At 37.4% G+C, this 21892-nt stretch overlaps 1 protein-coding gene across 6 annotated transcripts in view; it reads left to right on the top strand.

The window, feature by feature from the left end:
- The window catches only part of LOC107102417 (glutamate receptor ionotropic, NMDA 1), a 58001-nt gene that overhangs the window by 18700 nt on the left and 17409 nt on the right, over nucleotides 1-21892 (top strand). For 3 of the 6 annotated variants that reach the window (XM_015401733.1, XM_015401761.1, XM_015401741.1), the window contains exons 4-19: nucleotides 2540-2602; nucleotides 3413-3510; nucleotides 6723-6844; nucleotides 7130-7304; nucleotides 9227-9371; nucleotides 11336-11422; nucleotides 11846-11981; nucleotides 12899-13026; nucleotides 14370-14534; nucleotides 16021-16139; nucleotides 16465-16577; nucleotides 17931-18079; nucleotides 18187-18344; nucleotides 18863-19024; nucleotides 19345-19454; nucleotides 19798-19943. In XM_015401733.1, coding sequence (XP_015257219.1) covers nucleotides 2540-2602; nucleotides 3413-3510; nucleotides 6723-6844; nucleotides 7130-7304; nucleotides 9227-9371; nucleotides 11336-11422; nucleotides 11846-11981; nucleotides 12899-13026; nucleotides 14370-14534; nucleotides 16021-16139; nucleotides 16465-16577; nucleotides 17931-18079; nucleotides 18187-18344; nucleotides 18863-19024; nucleotides 19345-19454; nucleotides 19798-19943 — 2076 coding nt within the window. The remainder of the gene's footprint in view (nucleotides 1-2539; nucleotides 2603-3412; nucleotides 3511-6722; nucleotides 6845-7129; nucleotides 7305-9226; nucleotides 9372-11335; nucleotides 11423-11845; nucleotides 11982-12898; nucleotides 13027-14369; nucleotides 14535-16020; nucleotides 16140-16464; nucleotides 16578-17930; nucleotides 18080-18186; nucleotides 18345-18862; nucleotides 19025-19344; nucleotides 19455-19797; nucleotides 19944-21892) is intronic. The other 3 variants (XM_015401754.1, XM_015401768.1, XM_015401748.1) reach the window with 1 other exon arrangement.

The raw sequence follows: 21892 nt of genomic DNA, 5'->3' as shown, positions 1-21892 counted from the left end.
ATAAAATGCAGTTCTCGTGAAAAGCAAAAGCAGAAGGGTTTTGTTTTTAGATTACTTATCTTAATCATATACTTAGACGTTAACTTAATATGATCAAATCACACCAATATTCACTGATTTGGGCTAATTTGAATTTAAACGGGTAACTTTATATTAAACAGGATAAATCTGTAAATGGGTTTTAACTTAAGCTAAATGCAAAAAAGTGTTGTTATGCTACTGTGTGTAGTTTTGCTGTTTTAGTTTACCAGCAATACCATTATTAGCATTTATGCACAAATATAAAAAGGAAAACTTGGGATAAAGAGGTTTCTGGTATTCTATAGAAAGGTTTTTGCTAGGCGAATTAGTTGTTTTATGTTATAAACTGATAGAATATATTATAGGATGTAAAGTAAAATAGAAATGGCTTTCAAAATCATAAAGGTGTTTTAATTAGCTATATTGAAACTGTCATCTATATAATCAGTTTCATCCAACTGAAAATGAAAATCTCCTTATATGTGAGCAGATCCCAACTGTGTAAACCTCCCACTCCTTAATACGTGGGACCCTGTATGTTTTTGATGTTCTCCTGGTTCAACGCACCTAATTCAAGAAAAATGACTCCTCCATGACATGCTAAGGAGTTTATTTAGCTTTGCTGCAGCAGGGACACATCTTAAACAAGCACTGGACTTGGATGCTTTGGCTATAAATCTGGCTTTTCTGATAAGGCAGAGAGAAAATCCACCGGCCTCTTTGGAAGAGTTGCTGATCATGGTTAGGAGCATAGCCAGGTGTGAAAGTAAAGAGTAGAAGAAGATGATTTGGTCAGATCAGTATTCATTTTGCTATGAGGGAGAAACTAAGAGCCCACTGCAGTCTTAGCCAAAGGTAGATCAATACATTGGCTGGACGATATTTTTGCACAATGTTTGTGTCATTCTTGTGCCATTCCATGCATGTGTTTGCCATTCGTGCATTTGGCAGCCATGCTTTCAGGTCACATAAGGTGCATATTTTTTGTTTAATTTCTTGATTATATTATATTTAATTAGATTAGATTGAAATGTATCTAACATTTGTCATCATTTGGTCATTTTATCATGTTAATGACGAGCAGTGCAAACTTACGCCAGCAGGCTTTCTTTCTGGGCCAGTTGCCAGAACCCTGTTGCTAACTCTGACCTTTGGTCCACTTACCCATCCAGGAGGAAAGTGGCAACATCAACATGGCTTCTTAGCGTCTTTGTTTCCTGAAGTTAGTTCGAGTGCACCAAAGATTTACTCATGTTCACCCTGGTTTTGCTTTTGTATGTTTGTTTTTGGCTTGAAGGTATTGTGGAGGATTTTTTAAAAGTTTTTAAAAGACCCGCCGTCTCCACTTTAAAAAAAATTTGCATGGTTGCCCTGTTTAAAAGTTGCTGTTCTAATAGCTCATACATGCGTACTGTGTCTGAACGTCCACCCTAGCCCCTAAATCCCTCCATCTTTGTTATTAGTCGGGTAGCTACAGCCTATGGTGGCAGCGGACCACTGATACAGCAAACCTATAAAGCTTTTCAAGGAGAGTTCTCCATACAAAGCATCCCGGGATATATCTGCCTCTTCTAAAGCCTCATACACTTCTTAGATACTTTTTCTCTTATGACCCTCGGCCATTTTTAAAGAACTGTGGTGAGAAAAGTGAGCTTCAATGGCTGTCTGAAACCGTATCTCACCACAGATATACGCCTGAAAGTGCGCATGCTCAGAAAGAGATAGCTAAAGGGATGAGCATGTAGGACGGCCTTACATAAACATATCCCCAGAATGATTGACAATTAGGAGGACCACTTATTTTGATGATCCACCCGGAAATAAAAGATCATCCTCTATACCTTTAAATAATGGAAAAGGAACAGTCACTATTCCTTGTGTTGATATGTGCATCATAATTAGGAGTGAATATTTCTTTTTGACATGTCAAATATAAATTGCAAACGTATAATACCTATTTTATTTCCTCTATGGAGGTTTTGTAACCTTTATAAGTGCTTTATATTTTCTCATACTATTCTTTCTTCCAATTCTTCTCTAAAGATTTTTCTAAGGAGGTTTTTATTTTCTCTAAATTTTAGACTTTTTCCCATACATTTCTTATAGTCTGTCTGGGTACTATACGTGCATTCTGTGTCAGTAGTCTCCCTAAAAATTAATTATGGTTTCATAATTTCAATAATAATTCTTGATAGGATTATTACATATTCTTGTATACATATTTATCTGAACCCAAGAAGTATTTGAATAAAACTCCAGGTCTTTCCATTTAGTGCAGGAATGCTTTTATAATTCAGTAAAGAATACAGAACTTTATTCTTCGGTGTATTTTTTGAAAATCAAATCATTTTTGCTCTTACTTTAAGCAGGTGATGTTTTTTGCAAGCCCCAATGTTAAAGATCCCAATTTGAAGCAGAAAAGTGGAGATTTGTTGGAATGCTTTACTGCCCTCCATTTTCAACTGTTTATAATATTTTTCTGTGTCTGCATATTTTCTCTGTGCACATCACCCATCAGACTAAAAACAGGAACTATGAAAACCTCGACCAACTGTCCTATGACAACAAGCGAGGACCTAAGGTATATTTGCATGGTCAATGCACGCCGCCCACCAACTTTCCAAACGTAGCAGCTAGAAACCAGCCCAAACCAGCCACCAGCCGACCCAGAAATGTCCCCTCTCTTGGTAGCACGTGTTTTCTTTGATTTTTTACTTTCAGACATTCCCCTATAATTTAAAAAAAAAAGAATGATTTTGGTATGAAAAAACTACATTTTTCGGTTGTTCCAGAAAAAAAAAAGAAGAGAACAGAGACCCGCTTTTTTCATTTTCATTTTTTTCACGTCAATGAAGGAATGCATGTACTAAAAACACACAGACTCATTCAAACACACAAGCACACATGCAAAAAGATACAGTTTGCAAGTTCATTCCTTTGTGGAGATCCGGTAGTGTGGGACTCAGATTTCCCCGATGCTACTCCCTCCCGTTTCGTAGCACTTCCCTGGTTTCAGCAGTTTCTTTTTATTTTATTTTCTATTTTTTATTTTTTCGGAGGGATATTGCCCCTCTCACTCCCCCTTCACATGTTTTTAGTTACTGGTTGCATTGACCTTCTCTTTCCCCCTCTACCTAACACATGCACGTTCTTCTTTGGAGCCTTGATATAACCCTCAGTTTGCATGCAGACAAATGCAAAAGTTTTTTTCCCTTCAAGCTTTTTCTTTTTTTAGTTCAGCCAGTTCCCCTGGATCGCTTTCCTTTTAATCTCTGTCTCTCGTTTTTTCAAACAAATTTGGCCAAGCTCGTACCACGCAGGTAAAGAGGCAGCATGGTGTCTGTGGTCGGGAAAAGTAGCTGGCTTGACCTTTCTTATGCCCCAACCGCAGGCAGAGAAAGTCCTACAATTCAGTCAGGAGACAAACTTAACCGCCCTGCTGCTGGAGGCTAAAGAGCTGGAGGCCCGAGTCATCATCCTGTCCGCCAGGTAAGACAGACATTATCCTTCTTCTTTATCCAGCAGGTATCTGTGGCACAAATAGGACTTTCAAAAGTATTCATATAGCTTTACTGTTTTCCATCTTAAAGGCAAACACTTAAATTGGGGATTTATTTAATAAAATAACCAGGCATAGTGTAGAATTATTACATGAAATAAAAAGAACAAAAGGTTTCCCTCCTTCAAAATTTTAAAGAAATTAAATTGTAGATAGGTGATGCTGGCTTTTGGATGTTATGCAAGAAGTCTTCAGGAAATAGCTGCTTACTATTTCAGTACTTTCAGTGCTCTGGTCCACATCGAGAGCACATCTGTGACTCATCCAGGCGGTGATAGAAGAATCCAGAACATTTCACACTGTGGGCCTTAGTAACCTCAACACCGGGTAAAAAAACGCAGCCATTGGCAAATTAAAAGGTAAAAACTGCTGCTGGTCAAAATAAACAAGAACCTTTGAATGATCTCAAAGACTATTTGAAATATATTCTTTGGCCTGAAGAGACCGGAAGGTAAATATTTGGAATGGGTGCTTGCTGTTACCTCTGCTGTAAAGCTAGTTAGGGCACTTTAAAACTGTTCTTTTATGAACCCTAGTGGTAAAGCTGTCAGTGTGCTTTAGTTCAACATCCTGCTGTATTAACTTAAGCCTTGAGTTCATTCTTTAGAATTTTGCAGATAGAGATAATTTTCTATGTTTTTATTAATTGTGGGAAGTTGTGTGACCTAGACTGAAATATTACCACAATATTTTGGGTTGGTGATGTGATCATCTTTTTCTGATATGGTTTATTAGTCTCTTATGGATGGAATTTTAGCTCTCTCTCGTGTTGATTAAAAATATACAGACTTTTACCTCGGTTTATAAGCACTACACTACCTAAGTTCGTGGTTCTTTTCTGATATGCTGGATTAAACCTCAATGTTCCCTTGGAGTAAATCTGGTTAGCTGGTCATGTTTGCTAAGATAAACCCCTGTATCATACATTTTCTTGTAGAAATGGTTGCTTACTATTTGTTCAGTCCTGAAAGCCTAGGAGATATTTGTAAAACTGCTTAAAAGACCTACCTTGGACAAGGAAGTTCCTGGAAAAACATTATTATCATATCTTGGAACACTCCTGCTGAATAGCTATAGTATTTAACTTTACTGACATACAAACTAACAAACATGTTTTAATGTTTAAATCTTCCAGTGATGAAAATTTGCTCTCAAAAGATAAAAAACAGCAATAGCTAAAAAGCTTAGACATGAGGAAGGAGAGGAAGTTTGCTAGACAGATACCTTGCAGCCTCTTAGAGATGAGGCGTTGAGTGAACATTATTTCTTTTCTGATATTTATTGCTTGTTTTCTTACGTTTAATGGCAAACGCTAAATAAATTGAATATTTATATCAAGAGATGAGCCAGTCCGATACCTTGACCAAATATTGGCTCTGATATTGACTAATTAGCTGGAGCAGATATCGGAGATTTTGCTGCTTATTTGTTAGTGAATAATATAGAATACATTTGTATCTGTGTTAATTTTTTACCTTTTTTAACAATATTTAAAGGTTAAATTCATGCCTCAAAAGGCAAGATATATGATCCATTTTTTTAACATTTGAATCGGATCAGTTCAGAGATCCACCGATATGCTAAGCACAGGTATCAGTGTCAAATTGGATCGAAAAGACTGGATCATTGCATCTCTTTCTATATTTATTCATCACTTATCCATCAGAGTTATGGTGGGGCTGGTCTAAAACCAGTCTATCACAGAACCATTTATATCTAAACCCTAAATCTCAATGAATATTATCTCTTAAGTCTAAATCTTTTTTTTTTATTAAACAAATCACATCATGTCACATGTTACATGGCCGTTACAAATTAATGTTTATGTGAAAAATACTGGTACAAAAAAAGCACAACAACAAAAAGAGACATATATATATATATATATATATATATATATATATATATATATAAGCCCTTTTTCAATTGTACATTCACATTAATGTAAGGGGACAGCTAAATAAAAATTGTTCACAGCATGACAGTTATAGCTACATTCTCACAGTATGAAATGAGAGGCTGACATATTGAATAGAATTTCTCTATTGCCTCAAAGAGTGAAAACTTTTTTTTTGTTTTTATGTAATGAATGATACTTGGTCAATCTGCCAAGATTGCACTTCCGGAGATCTTAAATTGGAGAACAATAAATCTAAATCTTAGATCTTTGCCTCTAATCTAAGACTCATATCTTCTTATATCCTAATTAACCACATCCCTTTAACGATTTATCTCCTAGCTACACCCTTAGGGTATAGGAATATAACGGGGGCTTTAAGGGAGGCCCCCCTTCTCATAAATATAGTTTAATATTCAGATTTATACTTAGAGTGAATGTAAGAAAAAAAGCATTTAATGTAATAAATGTTTGCTAGATGTCTTTCGGCGGCCCCTAGGATGCAAACTCTCTTGCTGCCTTTTTTAATACACAACCGTCCTGCTCTCTAACTAAATACACAGTTTTCAACTTAAGGTAGAATCATCATCCAACGCAGATTAAGAAGATTTCATACCTTGAGGTTAGGATCCTTCCACTCTGCAGAGCTTTGTGTCTGCTTTAGAACCAATGACTAAAAGCTCCTTTCAGTGTGATCTACTCATACTCCACTGCAAAGAAATGTTGTGACAGTAAATGTCTCCAGTGAGTCATATATCCAGCAACATGAGGTCACTCACAGAATTACATCCGATCGGTTGCTGTAATGTCGAATTACATTCAGGGCAGCTAGTTTAAACAAGGGTTCATGAATACAAAACATGGAAAAGGTGAAAGATTTAGAATTTGAACATTCATATAATGTACTATATGCCATGAGAAATCTCTTTCCATGAAAATTAAAATGATGGGAAATCATGTTTTGTTTACAGATAGGACATAAAGGTAGAAAATGAAACAGTTTGAGTATCTCAAATGAAAAGAGGCCATCATTAAACATGAAATTACAGAAAGTTCTGACCTAAATAAGAGGTTAGTGAAAGAACCCAGGTTTGAATACAGCAGGTCATAAATGTGACTGATAAACAGAAACCACACTGATAAAAGAAAAACCTTGTTGAATATGATGGAGGGAGGAAGTAAACAGATTCTCCACACATCAATCTCAGGAGAAAATAACGTTCAATAACGTTCCTTTTTTACCAGCGAGGACGATGCTGCCGCTGTGTACAAGGCCGCCCGCTTCCTCAACATGACGGGCTCGGGCTACGTTTGGCTGGTGGGGGAGCGGGAGATGTCCGGTAAAGCTCTAAGCGAGGCACCAGACGGTAGGTTTATCTCACAAGGAAGTATCACAGTTTATGCTCTATTAAAAGGTTAAAATGGACTAAAACATTCAAAACTAATATTGGTATACATTATGTAAAACTGAGCATTTTATTAGCTTTTCTTCTCTTCAAATAAACCTGATTTAATTTGTGCTTAGAAAGTATATAATCACTGCTTTCCATGTTAAAATGCCTAAGGTGTTTATGAGGTGAAAACATTACTCATCCAGTTAAGCATTGCTTACAGACGCGATGTGATAATGTTTGTTGTCCACCTGGTCTCAGGTCTGATCGCCCTCCAGCTCATCAATGGGAAGAACGAATCGGCCCACATCACTGATGCCGTGGCGGTGGTGGCTCAGTCCATCCAGGAGCTGTTTGAGAAGGAGAACATCACTGAACCGCCGAGAGGTTGTGTTGGCAACACCAACATCTGGAAAACAGGGCCCCTCTTTAAAAGGTACGCTTCTTAAGTCGTTTTTTTTCCTCATTTCATGAAATAATTAGTTTAAGGAGTTGGTTTTTTATTTTTTCTGTGAGAATTAGTACAAGGCACTGGGATAAACACAGTGTTGTGGTCGGAAAATTTAGATTTCTCTTATTTCTTATATTAATTCATCCTATTTACTCAGTATAAAAGATTTCCCTCAGTTTGTTTCACCTGCAAGGCCACACAATTCTCCTGCACGATTGTGTTTGTAGACCAGGCTTCTTCCCAAAACAAGCCAGATTCCTTAAGGATTCATGACATGTTAATGTTTAACCAAAGGGTCTGCATTTTGTTTTGACTCTGACTAATTTCCATTGTTGTAAGTAAAAGGAACACACTCTGTCCAGGCAGAATAGGGCTGAATACAGAGCAGCAAAGGCTGTATGATCAACTGTCCTCTTTTTGCAAAGATATGAAAATAAAGTGCCGCCTTTCCATGCCTAAAAGCCTGACATGCATTTCCGAACTGTCTAAATAGATGTATGATGATTGCAAATAAGCTTTGGTGGATCCAAAGAGCAATGTTTTTCTCTTGTAGTCTGAGGGGCAATCTACATGAAATGGGAAAGACCCACGTCACTAAAATAGAGACTAATACTCTCTATCAAATAACCACTACCAGCTTTATCTGGTCAGAGGAAGGAGATCCAAGATGTGGAACCCAATGACACTTTTTCATTTTTTCTTTAAGCATCAACACTGATAAAATTATCGGTAGCAGGGGTCCTAATTGAAATCAGTAAAGATGCTGCAAAGGTTCTACTCTATAAACATATTTTGTTACTTAACATTTGGTTATTTAGCAGAATAAGCCTGAAGATGATTGGATCCTGATATTGTGACATCTGTTGGATCCGTTAAAAAAAGATGCATAAATATATCCAAGAGATGTCAGAGTTCTTTGTTTCAGTGTATGATTTTTTTTTAATATTATTTAGTGCCGCTTTCTGTTTGTTTGTGGTCTTTTTTTATTGGTTTCACAGCTTTTTCCTGACCAGAGAAAAATTATTCTAAGGGAGACACATAAAGAAAAATCCTGAGCGTTGATTCATGAGGAACCTGTTCAGTTCAGAGTGAATTTGACTTGGATTAAAGGTATTATTTGAGTGTTGCATTGTGGATACAGTAAGGCATCAGTCTGGTTGGTCACATCTGTCGTAAACTTGCACCAGATGTCAGATAATTAAACCAAAGATTATAAACCCACTTAAAAAAAAATGACCTCTGTTCAATTGAATTGGTCAGACTGCTGACCTTCAGCTGTGTTCCAGAAACTGCCTGATATGGGTATAACTCCACTCATGCCATCATGTCTAGACATGGCATCTTCTTGCAAATCCAAATCAATTATATCCTCATCACTGATCTACATGTCTCTCTAATTATGCCCAAATCAAATAATTTCTTCCGGCTAATTGACTCCTTGTGTGTAACTTTTTTACTGCTAAGCGTATCTTCCATGTTTTTCTTTTAAGTATATCCAAGTTAGTCCTTAAAAAGCTAAGAAAATCCTTTGTGTTTGCGTTTTTGACTTGCAGAGTAAGGGCAGAGGCAGAATACAGCATCCTGCAAATGGAGCTGACCTAGTTACAAGAGGCTTCTCTGCAGCATCACAAAAGAAAAAGCTCTGTTTATAAAAATCAATGCAGCTGCAAATTGCAAATAGCCTAACTTTGCAACCACTCTTTTCAGTTATGTGAATTAGATTTTACATTAGAAATATGCTGATTTAATGCATATGAAACCCATACTGAACTGAGAAGAAATAATTCATATCAAGCTGAACCTTAAAATTCTGTGTGGGTGACAACTTTTCTCTGCATGAATAGATTTTCTTTTGTAGGGCAGATATATAATGTATGTTCTTTGATCTTTTTGTTTTCTTGCCACAGAGTGCTGATGTCCTCCAAATATCCAGAAGGCCTGACGGGGCGCATCGAGTTCAATGATGATGGAGACAGAAAATACGCCCACTACAGTATTCTCAACTATCAGAAGTCTCGCCTTGTTCCAGTCGGCATTTACAACGGCACACAGGTGACATTCAGATTCCCCAGCTAACGTGACTTTTTTTGCTTTTCGGGAAATTATTGTGTTTAATCCTTTAAATAATTTTATATTCTCACTTTAAATGAAAGAACTTGCTTACTAATGAGAAAGACTGAGATACAATGACAAATAATATAAAGCATTGATGCTGGGTGTTAATGATACTGGTTAAAAGTAGTTTATGAGGAAAGTCGACTTTAGACTTTAAATGCTCCTTCATTTTGGACTGTCATGTTGGTTTGTAGGATTTTGATCCACATTCCACATGGAGAACCAGACAATTTTAGCATTTTATTTACAAAAGGAACACACATCTGGAAGCAGAGAACTGCAGAAAGTCAGTTGAACTTTCTGGTTGGTCTGAGGGGAGAAAACAGACTGATCAAGAAGGAGTTGGTTGATAACAATAGAAGACTGATTGATTTGATTACTTGAGAGATGAAGGGGAGGGAGTATGGATCTGTAGGGGTTTGATTCAACGGGCTTTGCAGACTGAACCCCTGAGGTCCAGGAATTGTGAGTGAAATCCGAGAGCGTCGGTACTTCTGAGAAATGTTGCACACATGTAAGACCTTTTCCATGAAGATCGGAGATTAACTGAGTTCCATTGGTTGTCCAGAACAACAGAGTCCACATTAAAAGAGATTCACAAGAGGACAAATTTAAACAAGAAGGATGTTCCTGGTTTAGGTCTTTGGCTGGAATACAATCAGGGTAAAGAAATGTGATCCTTTGCCTCCTTATAAACATGATGGTAATCTTGATTGAGAAATGTTTTCAGGTGCGGAGATCCTCTCTTTGACAGGAAGCTCACTTACACCAGAAAAACAGCAACACCCTAGAGTCCCTAACACAAACCTTCTACCACATCCACTCAATCAAAATAAACAATATCATCTAAGATTCTTTGTGATATATATATATTTTTTCATTTGCAGTTCTACAAAAAAAAACAAAAAAACATGGCATACTCTCCCTATTCTCAGCAGCAGTGAAGCGGAAGCTTAAACTTGATTAAGGTGAAAATTTTCTTATCAACTCTCCATTCTATTGCTTAATTATATCACTTGTATCAAAAACTGACCCTCTATGCACTATAAGAAAGTTTTCTATCAAAAAAATGATCCCAAAAGCAAGACACAACTACATTTAAGATCAGGCTAACATTAAGCTTCTATAAAAGCTTCCTCAGACCTATAAAAATTCAAAGACACAAAAAAAGCCATTAACAGAAACTGTAAAGGCATCTGAATGTTTTTATTTTATTTTAGCACAAATAAATATTTTATTTTCTAAATTAATTATTCTTTTTAATGTAAACTGTAGTTCAAAATCTGACAGTCATCAAAACATTTTGATTTCTATGGGTTTTAATTATAATTCATCCTGTTTGCAGGAATAACTACTAGTACTACTACTACCACATTTTCTTGCTTTGTATTTGTGACTGTGTAATGACAATAAAGTTGAATTCTATTCTAATCATTTTATTACATTCTAAAGATGTAAAAGAACCTATTGCAAAAAACGGCACATGCATAGAGTAAAAGAAATAAAGATACACATAACACTCTATCTCTAAAGCAGAGCCCAGCATTAATGTCATCAGCAAAAGGACAATTTAGACACATGTCTTCAATGCTAATATAAAATCCAAATCTCTTAAGACATCATCAGGAATCCATCTTGATTCTTTTTTTAAAGCAATTTAGAAGCAGAGAAGACGGTAAGAATCAGGACTTCAGCTCCTTGTAATGTCAATGGGGCTCTGCAGGCCTCAGGTGTAACACACAAAGCAGAGGTGAAGGCGGTAAATAAAAGAACTGCTGAGCTGTGCTTCTGCAAAGCTTACTCATTAGTAATACTCACCCGCAGCGTTTGAAGTCTCATCAGCAGCATGCCCTCTGTCAGCACTCACCTTTAATGCGGCTGTATGTTCATTGTCCCTGCAGGTGGTGATGAACAATCAGCGAAAAATCATTTGGCCCGGAGGAGAGACAGAGAAACCGCAGGGCTTCCAGATGTCTACTCGATTAAAGGTGGGCTGCCTGTGCTCAGCTACTGCAAAGTGCTGGCCACATGTGCACACATTCACCCCTTGTGCTGCACTAAGATTTACCCTGCACATCGAGGGACACTTGCAGCACTGTTTACTGGAACTGATAAAGACTTCTTCCTTCACTGTAAAACACATGTTCGGCTCCTTGAAAATGAAATATCCCTTATTTTCTGTGTCTGATTTTATCCTCTTTGATTCATTTTAGTGGTTTTAACAAAGATGCAGAAAGATAAATTATCTGTCTGATTGCTAAATGATCTGTCTTGTGTTCACTCAGATGGTTTATTCCTTGAATTTATAAGCTTTTTTTCTACTTTTAATCATCAGGAAGAAACTATTTTATTCTGTAAGGCAACTTAATTATAAATACAAGCTCAACTGCTCTCCATCTTTTCTCCTGCAGATAGTAACGATCCATCAGGAACCATTTGTGTATGTAAAACCGACTATGCAAGACGGGACGTGCAAAGAGGAAATGACGCTAAATGGCGTGTTAATAAAAAAGGTTATCTGTACTGGGCCAAATGAAACCATTCCAGGTAATACAACAAATGCATTACATGTTCAGAAATTGTTTGATTAAAAAGTATTTATAATAGAGGAAGCTATAATTTCCTAGATACTTATTCTGCTTCAAGAGCGGATCACTGATATGCTTTACAAATAAAGTAAGAGCCAAAATGTCACTGCTGGTTGTTCACTGAAAGCCGCGTACAAGCATGTTGATGCGATTGTGAAGCCAAGCTTATTGAAGAATTTTAAGCCATTCACAATTTGAAGCCTCCGAGAGTCACTAAGTCATCAGCTGAAACTCCATAATGTCTACACTTTTGGACCACACATATTAAAAGTTTCTTTTCTTGGCTGAGATAAAAGAATGCTGGACTCCTGCTAAGTAAAAGATTTCTCTTTTCAATATAAAGGTTTGCATCTAATTTTCAAATTAAGGTCCCAGATTGTGGAGGAAGAATCAAGAAACGCATCTATGTTGTTTAAAATCCGGATGGAGGTTTACATGTCAAGCAGCACTGATACATTAATTCAGACCAAAGGGAGACTAAACCAACTATTAGGTGGAAATAAAATCCAATTCAAGAACATTCCTTTCAATTGCTTAAAATTTCTGGATTAAAAACACTTTTCTTTAGTTATCTGATCTAATGTTTGTACTGCTTAAGCTATAAACAATAATAATCAATATCAACAAGATCGTATTTTTATAATATGAGTTTGATCTGAACTGAATGATTGAATTACAACACATTTTGAACTCAGACTCAAAATTCCCCATCTGTTTTTATCTGTGCACCTGCAGCAGTTCAGGAAGGGTAGAAGGTGCTGGAAGTTTGTGGTGTAAAAAGCCACGTTTTCAGGGTGCCTTCAATGCACTTAGATTTAAAAACTAATAAATAAATAAATATCCAACAAGACTGTTTTTGACCTGCTTTTAATACAGGACGCCCCATCGTCCCGCAGTGCTGTTATGGGTTCTGTGTTGATCTCCTGATCAAGTTGGCTATGACCATGAACTTCACCTATGAGGTGCATCTGGTGGCTGATGGAAAATTTGGAACCCAAGAGCGGGTAAGTGTCCCATTTAAAACAACATCTTATGTTTTGCACCTGAGACATACAACATGATTTATGAAATTTCAGTTGTCTTTAATTTATCCAATTAGGAGACTTTCCTGAATGGAAATCAAAGGGAATCTCTTCATCATGATTTTTTTTTTTCATATTGTTATTTATAGGACATGTCACATAATAGATCCAACAATAATGAGACCATTTACCAAACACCAAATCCTCACATCTTTAACATTTTATCATTTTTGTACAGCTTAAAGAAAAGGAATAGGGAGTATTATGTTTTTGCCAAAAATATCTTCTTTTAAAATCTTGATATTATTTTTCATGAATACCTGTTGTACAAAGAAGACAGCAATGGGCTGTTCTGTAAGAGTTCCCTTTTCATCTGGGTTGAGGTTACTGCAGATATTAGTAGAGGAGAAGAGGAGGAGCACTGGGTGAACCAAAAATAACCTCTGTCCTTATTCATAATACACCAAAGTAGGGTAAAACATTTTGTGCAATATGCAGCACAAAGCAAATAAAATGATTATCCAGTACTTTATAACTACTATGTTTATTTCATATCGCGAATGCAAATTAGTTAAAATTATATAACCAGATTTTATTCCAGTTACATTCACTCCTATTCACTCTAAATGGCAGTTTAAGAAAGTGCCTAATGGTTAAAAAAATACTAAAAAACAACCTAGATTGGAAAATAGTCCACAGTTTTTTGGAGTTTTTCTTTTTTTTTTTCCATCTTGTTTTTCTTTGACTTTTGTTATTCGGACTATATGTGGCGTATACAAACATGAACACAAATACTAACTCTCACTCTACAGTGGTAAAGAGTCTAAAAAAAAAATAAAATAAATTGCTGTTTAAATTTCACAGAGTAGTCCGTGATGTCTCCAAATGGGTTGCCTTTTGACAATCTCATGGTTGGGAAGATCATGGATGTTAACCAGGATGTTTTCTCATAAGGAGTTGTTCTTTTTCGTCGTGTTCACACTTGAGCTGCTAATGTTGTGTTTTACCTACCGTCATGTCAGATAAGTGGCACTGAGATACCATGGGTACGCGGGGTTTCTGGGTTAATGCCACATTTTATAACACAGAAAAGTGCTGAGGGGGATGCTTAGCTCATTATTAAATCAAAAAGCTGGGGACATGCAAACGATGCTCTTACAATGCACACTGTACAATGGGAATGTTTCCAGACCGCCCGGTTTAATGTCTAGATGCTAAAACTGCATCAGCATTTTTATTTGTGGAGTCACTGCTAAGCTCTGCAGCTCTTCCACTGATGACTATTGAGGACCCTGAATTTGATGCCTTTTCTTTTTATTCTGCAGGTGAACAACAGTAACAAGAAGGAGTGGAATGGCATGATGGGAGAGCTCCTAGGTGGCCTGGCAGACATGATTGTTGCCCCGTTGACCATTAACAACGAACGTGCCCAATACATAGAGTTCTCTAAACCTTTCAAATATCAGGGGCTTACTATTCTTGTCAAAAAGGTGAGGAGCACATGTGGCTCTTGGTCATGCCAATTATTGATTTTCTCATGTTACTCTTGAGCTTCAAAGAAATCAACCAATTTTGCCTACTTATTTTATACTAGAGATCTCACAGTGGAGGTACATTTAAACATCATGTCATCTGTCCTTCAATAGAGTGGTGGTAATAGACCAAATTTACCAGGGGGGCCAGGGTAAGGCCAGGGTTTTTTCATGAGGGCACAGAGCAAAAGAAAAACACACATAAAACAAACAGGGCAATAGCACATTACCAAATATACTAAGTAAGTCATAAAGCCAAGGTTGGAGACTCTTGATCTAGAGCTGGAATTTTCCAAACCTTTCAGCCTGTGAACCCAAAAATAACAATGCAACAATCTGACGACTCTCTAAAAATACATATAATTACTTCACTCTATATTAATTTGTACATATAAAGCAAAAATAATTATGAGATTTCATTATTGTGTTCATCACTACAAAAGTATTTTCAATTATTTAATGGGAAATTAAAATATTTAATTGTGCATTTTACAATTTAACAGAATATCTAATTTTTGTTTCAAGTATTAGACAACTAAATTAATTATATCTATGTCTTTTTATATAATGGTACATTCAAATATATTTAATGGGAAATTTACATTTATGTATTTCATAATATATTTTGACTCTCCATATGGTTCAGGGATCACATCACAATTATTGTAAAATCCATCTCAAGACTACCCACTTGGGGAACGCTGACCTAGAGGATGAAAACTATTATCTTAAAATGGCTGAATTTTAGTGCCACACCTTAATTTATAAATAATTGTAAAAGTAAACTGTAGTTTTAAAATATTAATTCGGTTCAACGAACCAATCAGTTCTGTGAGCTTGTATCATGAGATGATTCATTCATTCAGTACAGGGGCCACAACCAGTCCAGAGGCAGTGGCCCCTTGTAGCACCTGTCTAGAACCGCCCATGTTTCAGTTGTTTCGTTTTCCCCTGTCTAGATATGAGACTTATTAAATTGTTTGGCTACATGACATTATTTTTAAGTTTATGGAATATTACTATAAAGTTTTATACCTAATCACAATATTTTACGCTTCAAATTGTCACATATTTTATGTGACTCACGTTTCCTTTAAACTAGATCCTCTATCAATCTATCAATCAAATAACCTTTACCCAATTTGAGATATGTGGAAATTAGATATACTGATTTCAGTTACATTTCTGTTTAAGATAAAAAAGCAAGAAATAATCTGATTTCATGTTCATTTTAATTATTGCAGGAATGCATTAAATCAACTTTGCCACCATGATATTTCTTTGACAAATGCAAATGCCATAGTATGCCTCAGAAAGCTCTAATCAGTTGTTGACCTTCCAACATAAACTAGGAAAAGTGGGCTAAAAACAATATAACGATTTGAAATGTAAGACAGTACATTTCCACCTATCTGATAACTTTTTATAATGTATGTGTTTTTAGGAAATTCCTCGAAGTACACTTGACTCATTTATGCAGCCGTTCCAAAGCACGCTGTGGCTGCTGGTGGGTCTTTCGGTGCATGTGGTGGCGGTGATGCTTTACCTTCTAGACCGGTTCAGGTACAAGGAGGGCATGCCTCTCTATATTATGTGTGTTTGTATACACAATGTGTGTATGTTTATCTGCACTCCTCAGCATCGCAGATCTTCCCTCAGTGTGGATGATTTGGCCGACAGAGGTGAAGATCGGCTCCGATCATCCCACTGCTCTGTGCTATCCGTTTTTAGCCTTTTTCCTTTTCTCTGGAATTAACCTCTGTCTTGCTTCGCTCACTCATGTTCATTTCTCTTCTTTTCCTGGGATTGGCTGGGATTCATTCCCCCATGAGTTTGTCAATGATTTCTCATTTCATCCTCTGCAACCCTTCCAATTTCCTCCTTCTAGTCCATTTGGAAGATTTAAAGTAAACAGTGAAGAAGAGGAAGAAGATGCCCTCACCTTGTCATCTGCCATGTGGTTCTCCTGGGGGGTGTTGCTGAACTCTGGAATAGGAGAAGGTAAAACTTATCATCTATTTACCACCTATTTTATTTGGCAATGTTACCAGCAGGACAGTTTTACCATTTTTTCTCATAATCCCATGTTTCGTCTATGACATGTTGTCAAACTATAGTTATTTATGGAAATAATAAATCTTCTAAATATTTGGTAAGATTGTTAATTTACATGGAAAATAGTTAGTTTGTTTTTATTTTGGATGATAGACAGTTTACTTTGAGCAAACGTTTTCTTGTTTTTCTCTAAAAAACACGTTTTAGATATGTATAAAATCATAATTTGTCATACATTTTAAAGTTAAACTTAGTGAAGTTTGGGAGATGGTAAATTAATGGTAAATAATTTAACATAGATATATCAGATGCAAGGTTTAACTTTAATTCAAGTATTTCTTGGTTCCTTAAGAAGAGGCTTATTTTGAATTATGACCTATAACTTTATGAAGGGAAGAGTTTGGAAGAGACAAAATGAGTAGGCCTTGAAAATGTAATCATATTAATCGTTATCATCGATAATTTAAATACTTTTCAGCTAATTTAGTAATTTATTAATCGTTAACTGGAGTGTAGAGTCTAAAATTTGCCTTTTATCTGACAGAGCAACCCACTTTGATTGTATAAAAATTACAAAAAAAGTAAACATTTTGCATTCAAGATAAATATGTTTTTTGTCCGTCAATATACTATACTATATCAAGAACTTCTCAAGTGGAAAAGTTTTAGTTTCACCTGGTTTAATTTTGCAAAGTCTTCTTTAAGGTACCTTTTGCTATCCGATTATTAATTGTTTAAACAAAAACAAAAATCAACAGATTAATCAATTTGCAAAATAATCGTTAGTTGCATAACTTAACTTAGTTTTATAACGACCTGCAAATCCACCCAGATCATCAAAGATTGTCAAAGAAAGAATGTTATTTACTGGTGGTCAGATGCAGGTGTTTACTTGGAACTATTTTTGATTATATTTTGGGCAAAGTTATGTTTGCCCTGCTTGGATATAAAAAGGCATGCAGGTCTTTCATGCGTTCTTGCTGTAATGTCTCCAGGTTTCTCACTTTGGCATTTTTGACAAGTTGAAATGGTTCAATAAAGTCACTGAGGAAGCTTTAGTTTCCAGTCATTGGTCCTAATTAGCCAATCATAATCCGACTACAGGAAAAGTGCAGCTATGTTTCGCTATCTGCTAACAAAACGTTGTACAATCTGTGATCTTTTTTTATCTTCTATCAATCTTTTTGAAATTAAAGTATCAATAAGGTGAGCTAAAAGAAAATCAAGTCAGCAATGCAAACAAAGTGTCAATTGCTAGGGGAATTACTGAGCTGAAAACCCATCCTAAACTCTACATAGGTGCACCACGCAGCTTTTCAGCGAGAATCCTCGGCATGGTGTGGGCTGGCTTTGCTATGATCATTGTGGCTTCTTACACTGCCAATCTGGCTGCTTTCCTGGTGTTGGACCGGCCTGAGGAGCGCATCACCGGCATCAATGACCCAAGGGTGGGTAATGTACCAGCCACAAATATTTAATACTGTACCATGTCATACAGTGGAATAAATAATAAAAAAAAAAATTATATGGGCTCTGTTGATGTCCTCTTTCCTAGCTAAGAAACCCATCTGACAAGTTCATCTATGCCACGGTGAAGCAAAGTTCAGTGGACATCTACTTCCGACGACAGGTGGAGCTTAGCACTATGTACCGCCACATGGAGAAACACAACTATGAGAGTGCTGCAGAGGCTATCCAGGCTGTGCGTGACAAGTGAGTCTCGGCCAGGCCGGGCCGACTGGAGCATACGTCGGCCGGCTGCTTCACGTAGTATAGGGTTGATGCAGTTCTTCGTAGAACGATAGGGGAAATGGACCTCTGGACCAGATGGAAGTGGCAGGACTTACTGCAACCTTCATTCTGATTCAGGTCCATTACTTAGAGTCAGCCGCAGACATAGATGTGTCATTGAGCCCTGACACAAGTTTGAGGTTGAGCTAATATTGAGTCTAGGAGCACCCTTTTACAGGTCATACCCAGCCGAAGCCCTTTAAGGTTTGGTGAACCCGGATGGGGAGACGCCCTCACCCATCTGGTCTCGGATTTCATTTGGGCCATAAGCAGCTATAGACATTCCTGGTAAACGCTGAATGACACATGATTTGGTGTGCGCAGAAGAGAAGGTTGGGAGCCGTAAATGTGTATGTAAATCATTGTACTGTTGCACCATAACCCCCCTCCTTCCCCTCCTCCTTCCTCCCTCCCTTCCTACCCATTCCCTCCCCCCACAGCAAGCTGCATGCTTTCATCTGGGACTCTGCGGTGCTGGAGTTTGAAGCCTCGCAGAAGTGCGACCTGGTGACCACGGGAGAGCTGTTTTTCCGTTCGGGCTTTGGCATAGGCATGCGCAAGGACAGCCCCTGGAAACAGAATGTGTCCCTGGCCATTCTCAGGTCTGTCCCAGCGGAAGCTGCGATACTCGTTTTGACTTTTTTTTTGTTTTGTTTGTTTTATTCTTTTCTTATCCGTATAGTTATATAGTCACATACTGACAGTTTACATACATTCAGTGCATCGGCTTATGTCATATATTACTATATCTTCCCTCTCCAGCCTTGTATGTTTGTTTGTCAAGTTTTTGTCTATTTGTTGGACCATCTGTCTCTGTTCCATGTGTGTTGGTAACTGGGAGTGAGCGGCTCGCACATTCTACCATTTGAGGCCTTATATTAACTGTTATACCTCTCTTCCCACCATCCCCAACCCCCTGCAGTTCACATGAGAATGGCTTCATGGAAGACCTAGATAAAACCTGGGTGAGATACCAGGAGTGTGACTCACGGAGCAATGCCCCAGCCACACTCACCTTTGAGAATATGGCAGGTATGGTCCTTTTGGCGTAGAAAAAGCGTTAAAAGTGATTGGACAAAAACTGCAGTGGTAAGTTACTGTAGCCCATTTTTGTCCAATACCTTTGCCTCACTGTTTTGGTGTCGGCGTGGGTGCTCTGTGGAAGTGTAGCTTACAGTACGAACTGTGTGAGATTCTGTGCAGCTGTGCTGTGCTTTTGATACTGAGTTGTTTTCAGCCCCTTACGCTTTTAGGAGCTGGTGAAGAAAACTGGGGCGACCACTGAGCATCATAAGGGTTATAGCTCAGTGGGAGCGGTGGGGTTGGAGAACAGCTGCTCACAACTTTCTGTTTCTTTTATGTTTCTCTACACCAGGAGTCTTCATGCTTGTTGCTGGAGGCATTGCGGCAGGGATCTTCCTCATCTTCATCGAAATCGCCTACAAACGGCATAAAGACGCCCGCAGGAAGCAGATGCAGCTGGCCTTTGCGGCCGTCAATGTATGGAGGAAGAACCTGCAGGTAGGAATGTTTCACTTGGGCGTCTAATATCTGTAAGGAAATATATAGCTGGTTTATTCAAGTAGTTTCCCAATAGTAGCGAAAAGATAACCACCAGACGAGCCGTGATCTCCTATATGTAAATATAATGGAAGGGACCTCGACGGGCCACTTTTAGGGTCTAAATTGTTTTCAGGAGTCGAACTGCACCCTTATCTTTTGTGTGTGCCTGCAGGACAGTAAGGAAGCCTCTGGAAGTCAAGTGGTGACTGAGACACCCTCTTTAGTATGTAGCACTCCTACGTCACCGCTTGCTATTAGAAAATAAGTAAACTAAGTAGTCTCTAACATAATGGATAATACATTGAACCTCTTCTTCATGGCATGATGGAGTATTTTTAAGCTGACATGCTTCATAAGGTTCAAAGAAAATGTAAAAAAGAAAAAAAAGAAAAGCTTTTAGAACGGTTATAGGAGAACTGATGTTTTGTTTGTCACAGCATTGACTTTTTTTGCTCTCACAGCAAAGCATCAACATTGAGCTAACCATACAAATGGAGCATAAAGAGCAAAATCAATGCTTTGTGTCTGTCATGCCCTAGCAGCCCATATTTACTGTAAACGTGAGATGCAACATTTTAGTGCACAAAAAGAAATCCTAATGAATCTTCATGAAACTGACATGCTTGAGGCTTTGCAGAGCACCACACGCACTAAAGTCTTAGCTTAAAGGGTGAGTTCACACAAATGTATAAAATGTATTCACAGAAAAGAGGTTATTTAACTATTAGCTGTTTCTTCAGCATCCATATACAGTACTGTGCAAAAGTTTGAGAGCAATTTCTTTTTTATTAGATTTTTGAGAACTCAGACTCTTTTGCAATGATTTAAATGGTTGCAGTTAGGGGCGGTGTGCAGAGTTTTGGTAGAGGTACCAGGTAGAGATATCCTCTACATGGGGTTATTAGTCCTTTCTCAAGCCAAACCAGGTCAGTTTCCAGCCTTGAGGTTTTAGCTTTCCTTTCCCTCCATTTCCAGTCTGATCATTGTGTTTAAGAACTAAATACTGCCGCAGAAATTTTAAAATGGCTGTAGTAATTAGTGAAGTCTGTGGTAAGGTACATTTTAAATTTTAGATGAGAAAAAAACGAAGAGTAATGAGAGAAAAAACCTTGGAAAAAAATAATGTTAGAAACTGAGAAAATGCAGGTATAATGCAAAAAAATGCAAAAGTCTTATTTTAGTCAAGGTTTATTTATGACGCGCAGTTAACTGGACTGGGTCTCCAAGATCAGCACAGATGGAAATTTTTGAGCAAAGCAGTTTAATCCTGCTGTTAATCTGGCACTCTAGACTTATATTAGACTTATATATTGATGGTTCCTTTATACTAAAGAGGCATTACCTAGTTTTCTAATAATACTGCCATCTGTGGCCAAAATATGGAACTGCAGCACTCTTCTGCTTGTTCTTGCAGCTCATCAACATGGACGCACTTGAGCTACTGAGATACCAACCAATTAACAGTATATAAAGGAACTGACATTATTAGCCAGGTCTTCTCTACCAGCTTAGCATGGACAGACACAAACTTATGATGTCACTTTAAACAAATACGGAATACCATAAAGAAAACCTTCAGAAGATCTGATTGATCTGGCATTTCTTAGTCCTGTGGTTTCGTCTTGAGTTTGTTATTATGCTCATAACGGTGTCACCACAAAATCACTTCAGTTTGATTGCCTTTGAAAGTGTGTGCATACGGCATGCAGATAATCACACATTTTGGTTTTAGGACCCTTAAATCTCAGAGAAAATCGAAAGTAAAAAATGACTGCCTGTGGATAAAGATCTTTTCAAAAGTTTATTGAGTTTCAGCCAAGATCATTCAGTTTAAAGCATCCCGGAAAGGACTTTCAAGCTCCAGCTACGGTTCTTGATCAATGGTTCTCAAATTTTGTTAAGACAAA

This window comes from Cyprinodon variegatus, unplaced genomic scaffold (genome assembly GCF_000732505.1).
Source record: "Cyprinodon variegatus isolate N-32 unplaced genomic scaffold, C_variegatus-1.0 Scaffold32, whole genome shotgun sequence".
NCBI classification, from domain to species: domain Eukaryota; kingdom Metazoa; phylum Chordata; class Actinopteri; order Cyprinodontiformes; family Cyprinodontidae; genus Cyprinodon; species Cyprinodon variegatus.
Note: the sequence above shows the minus strand (reverse complement) of the source record. Positions and strands in the feature narration are given on the sequence as shown.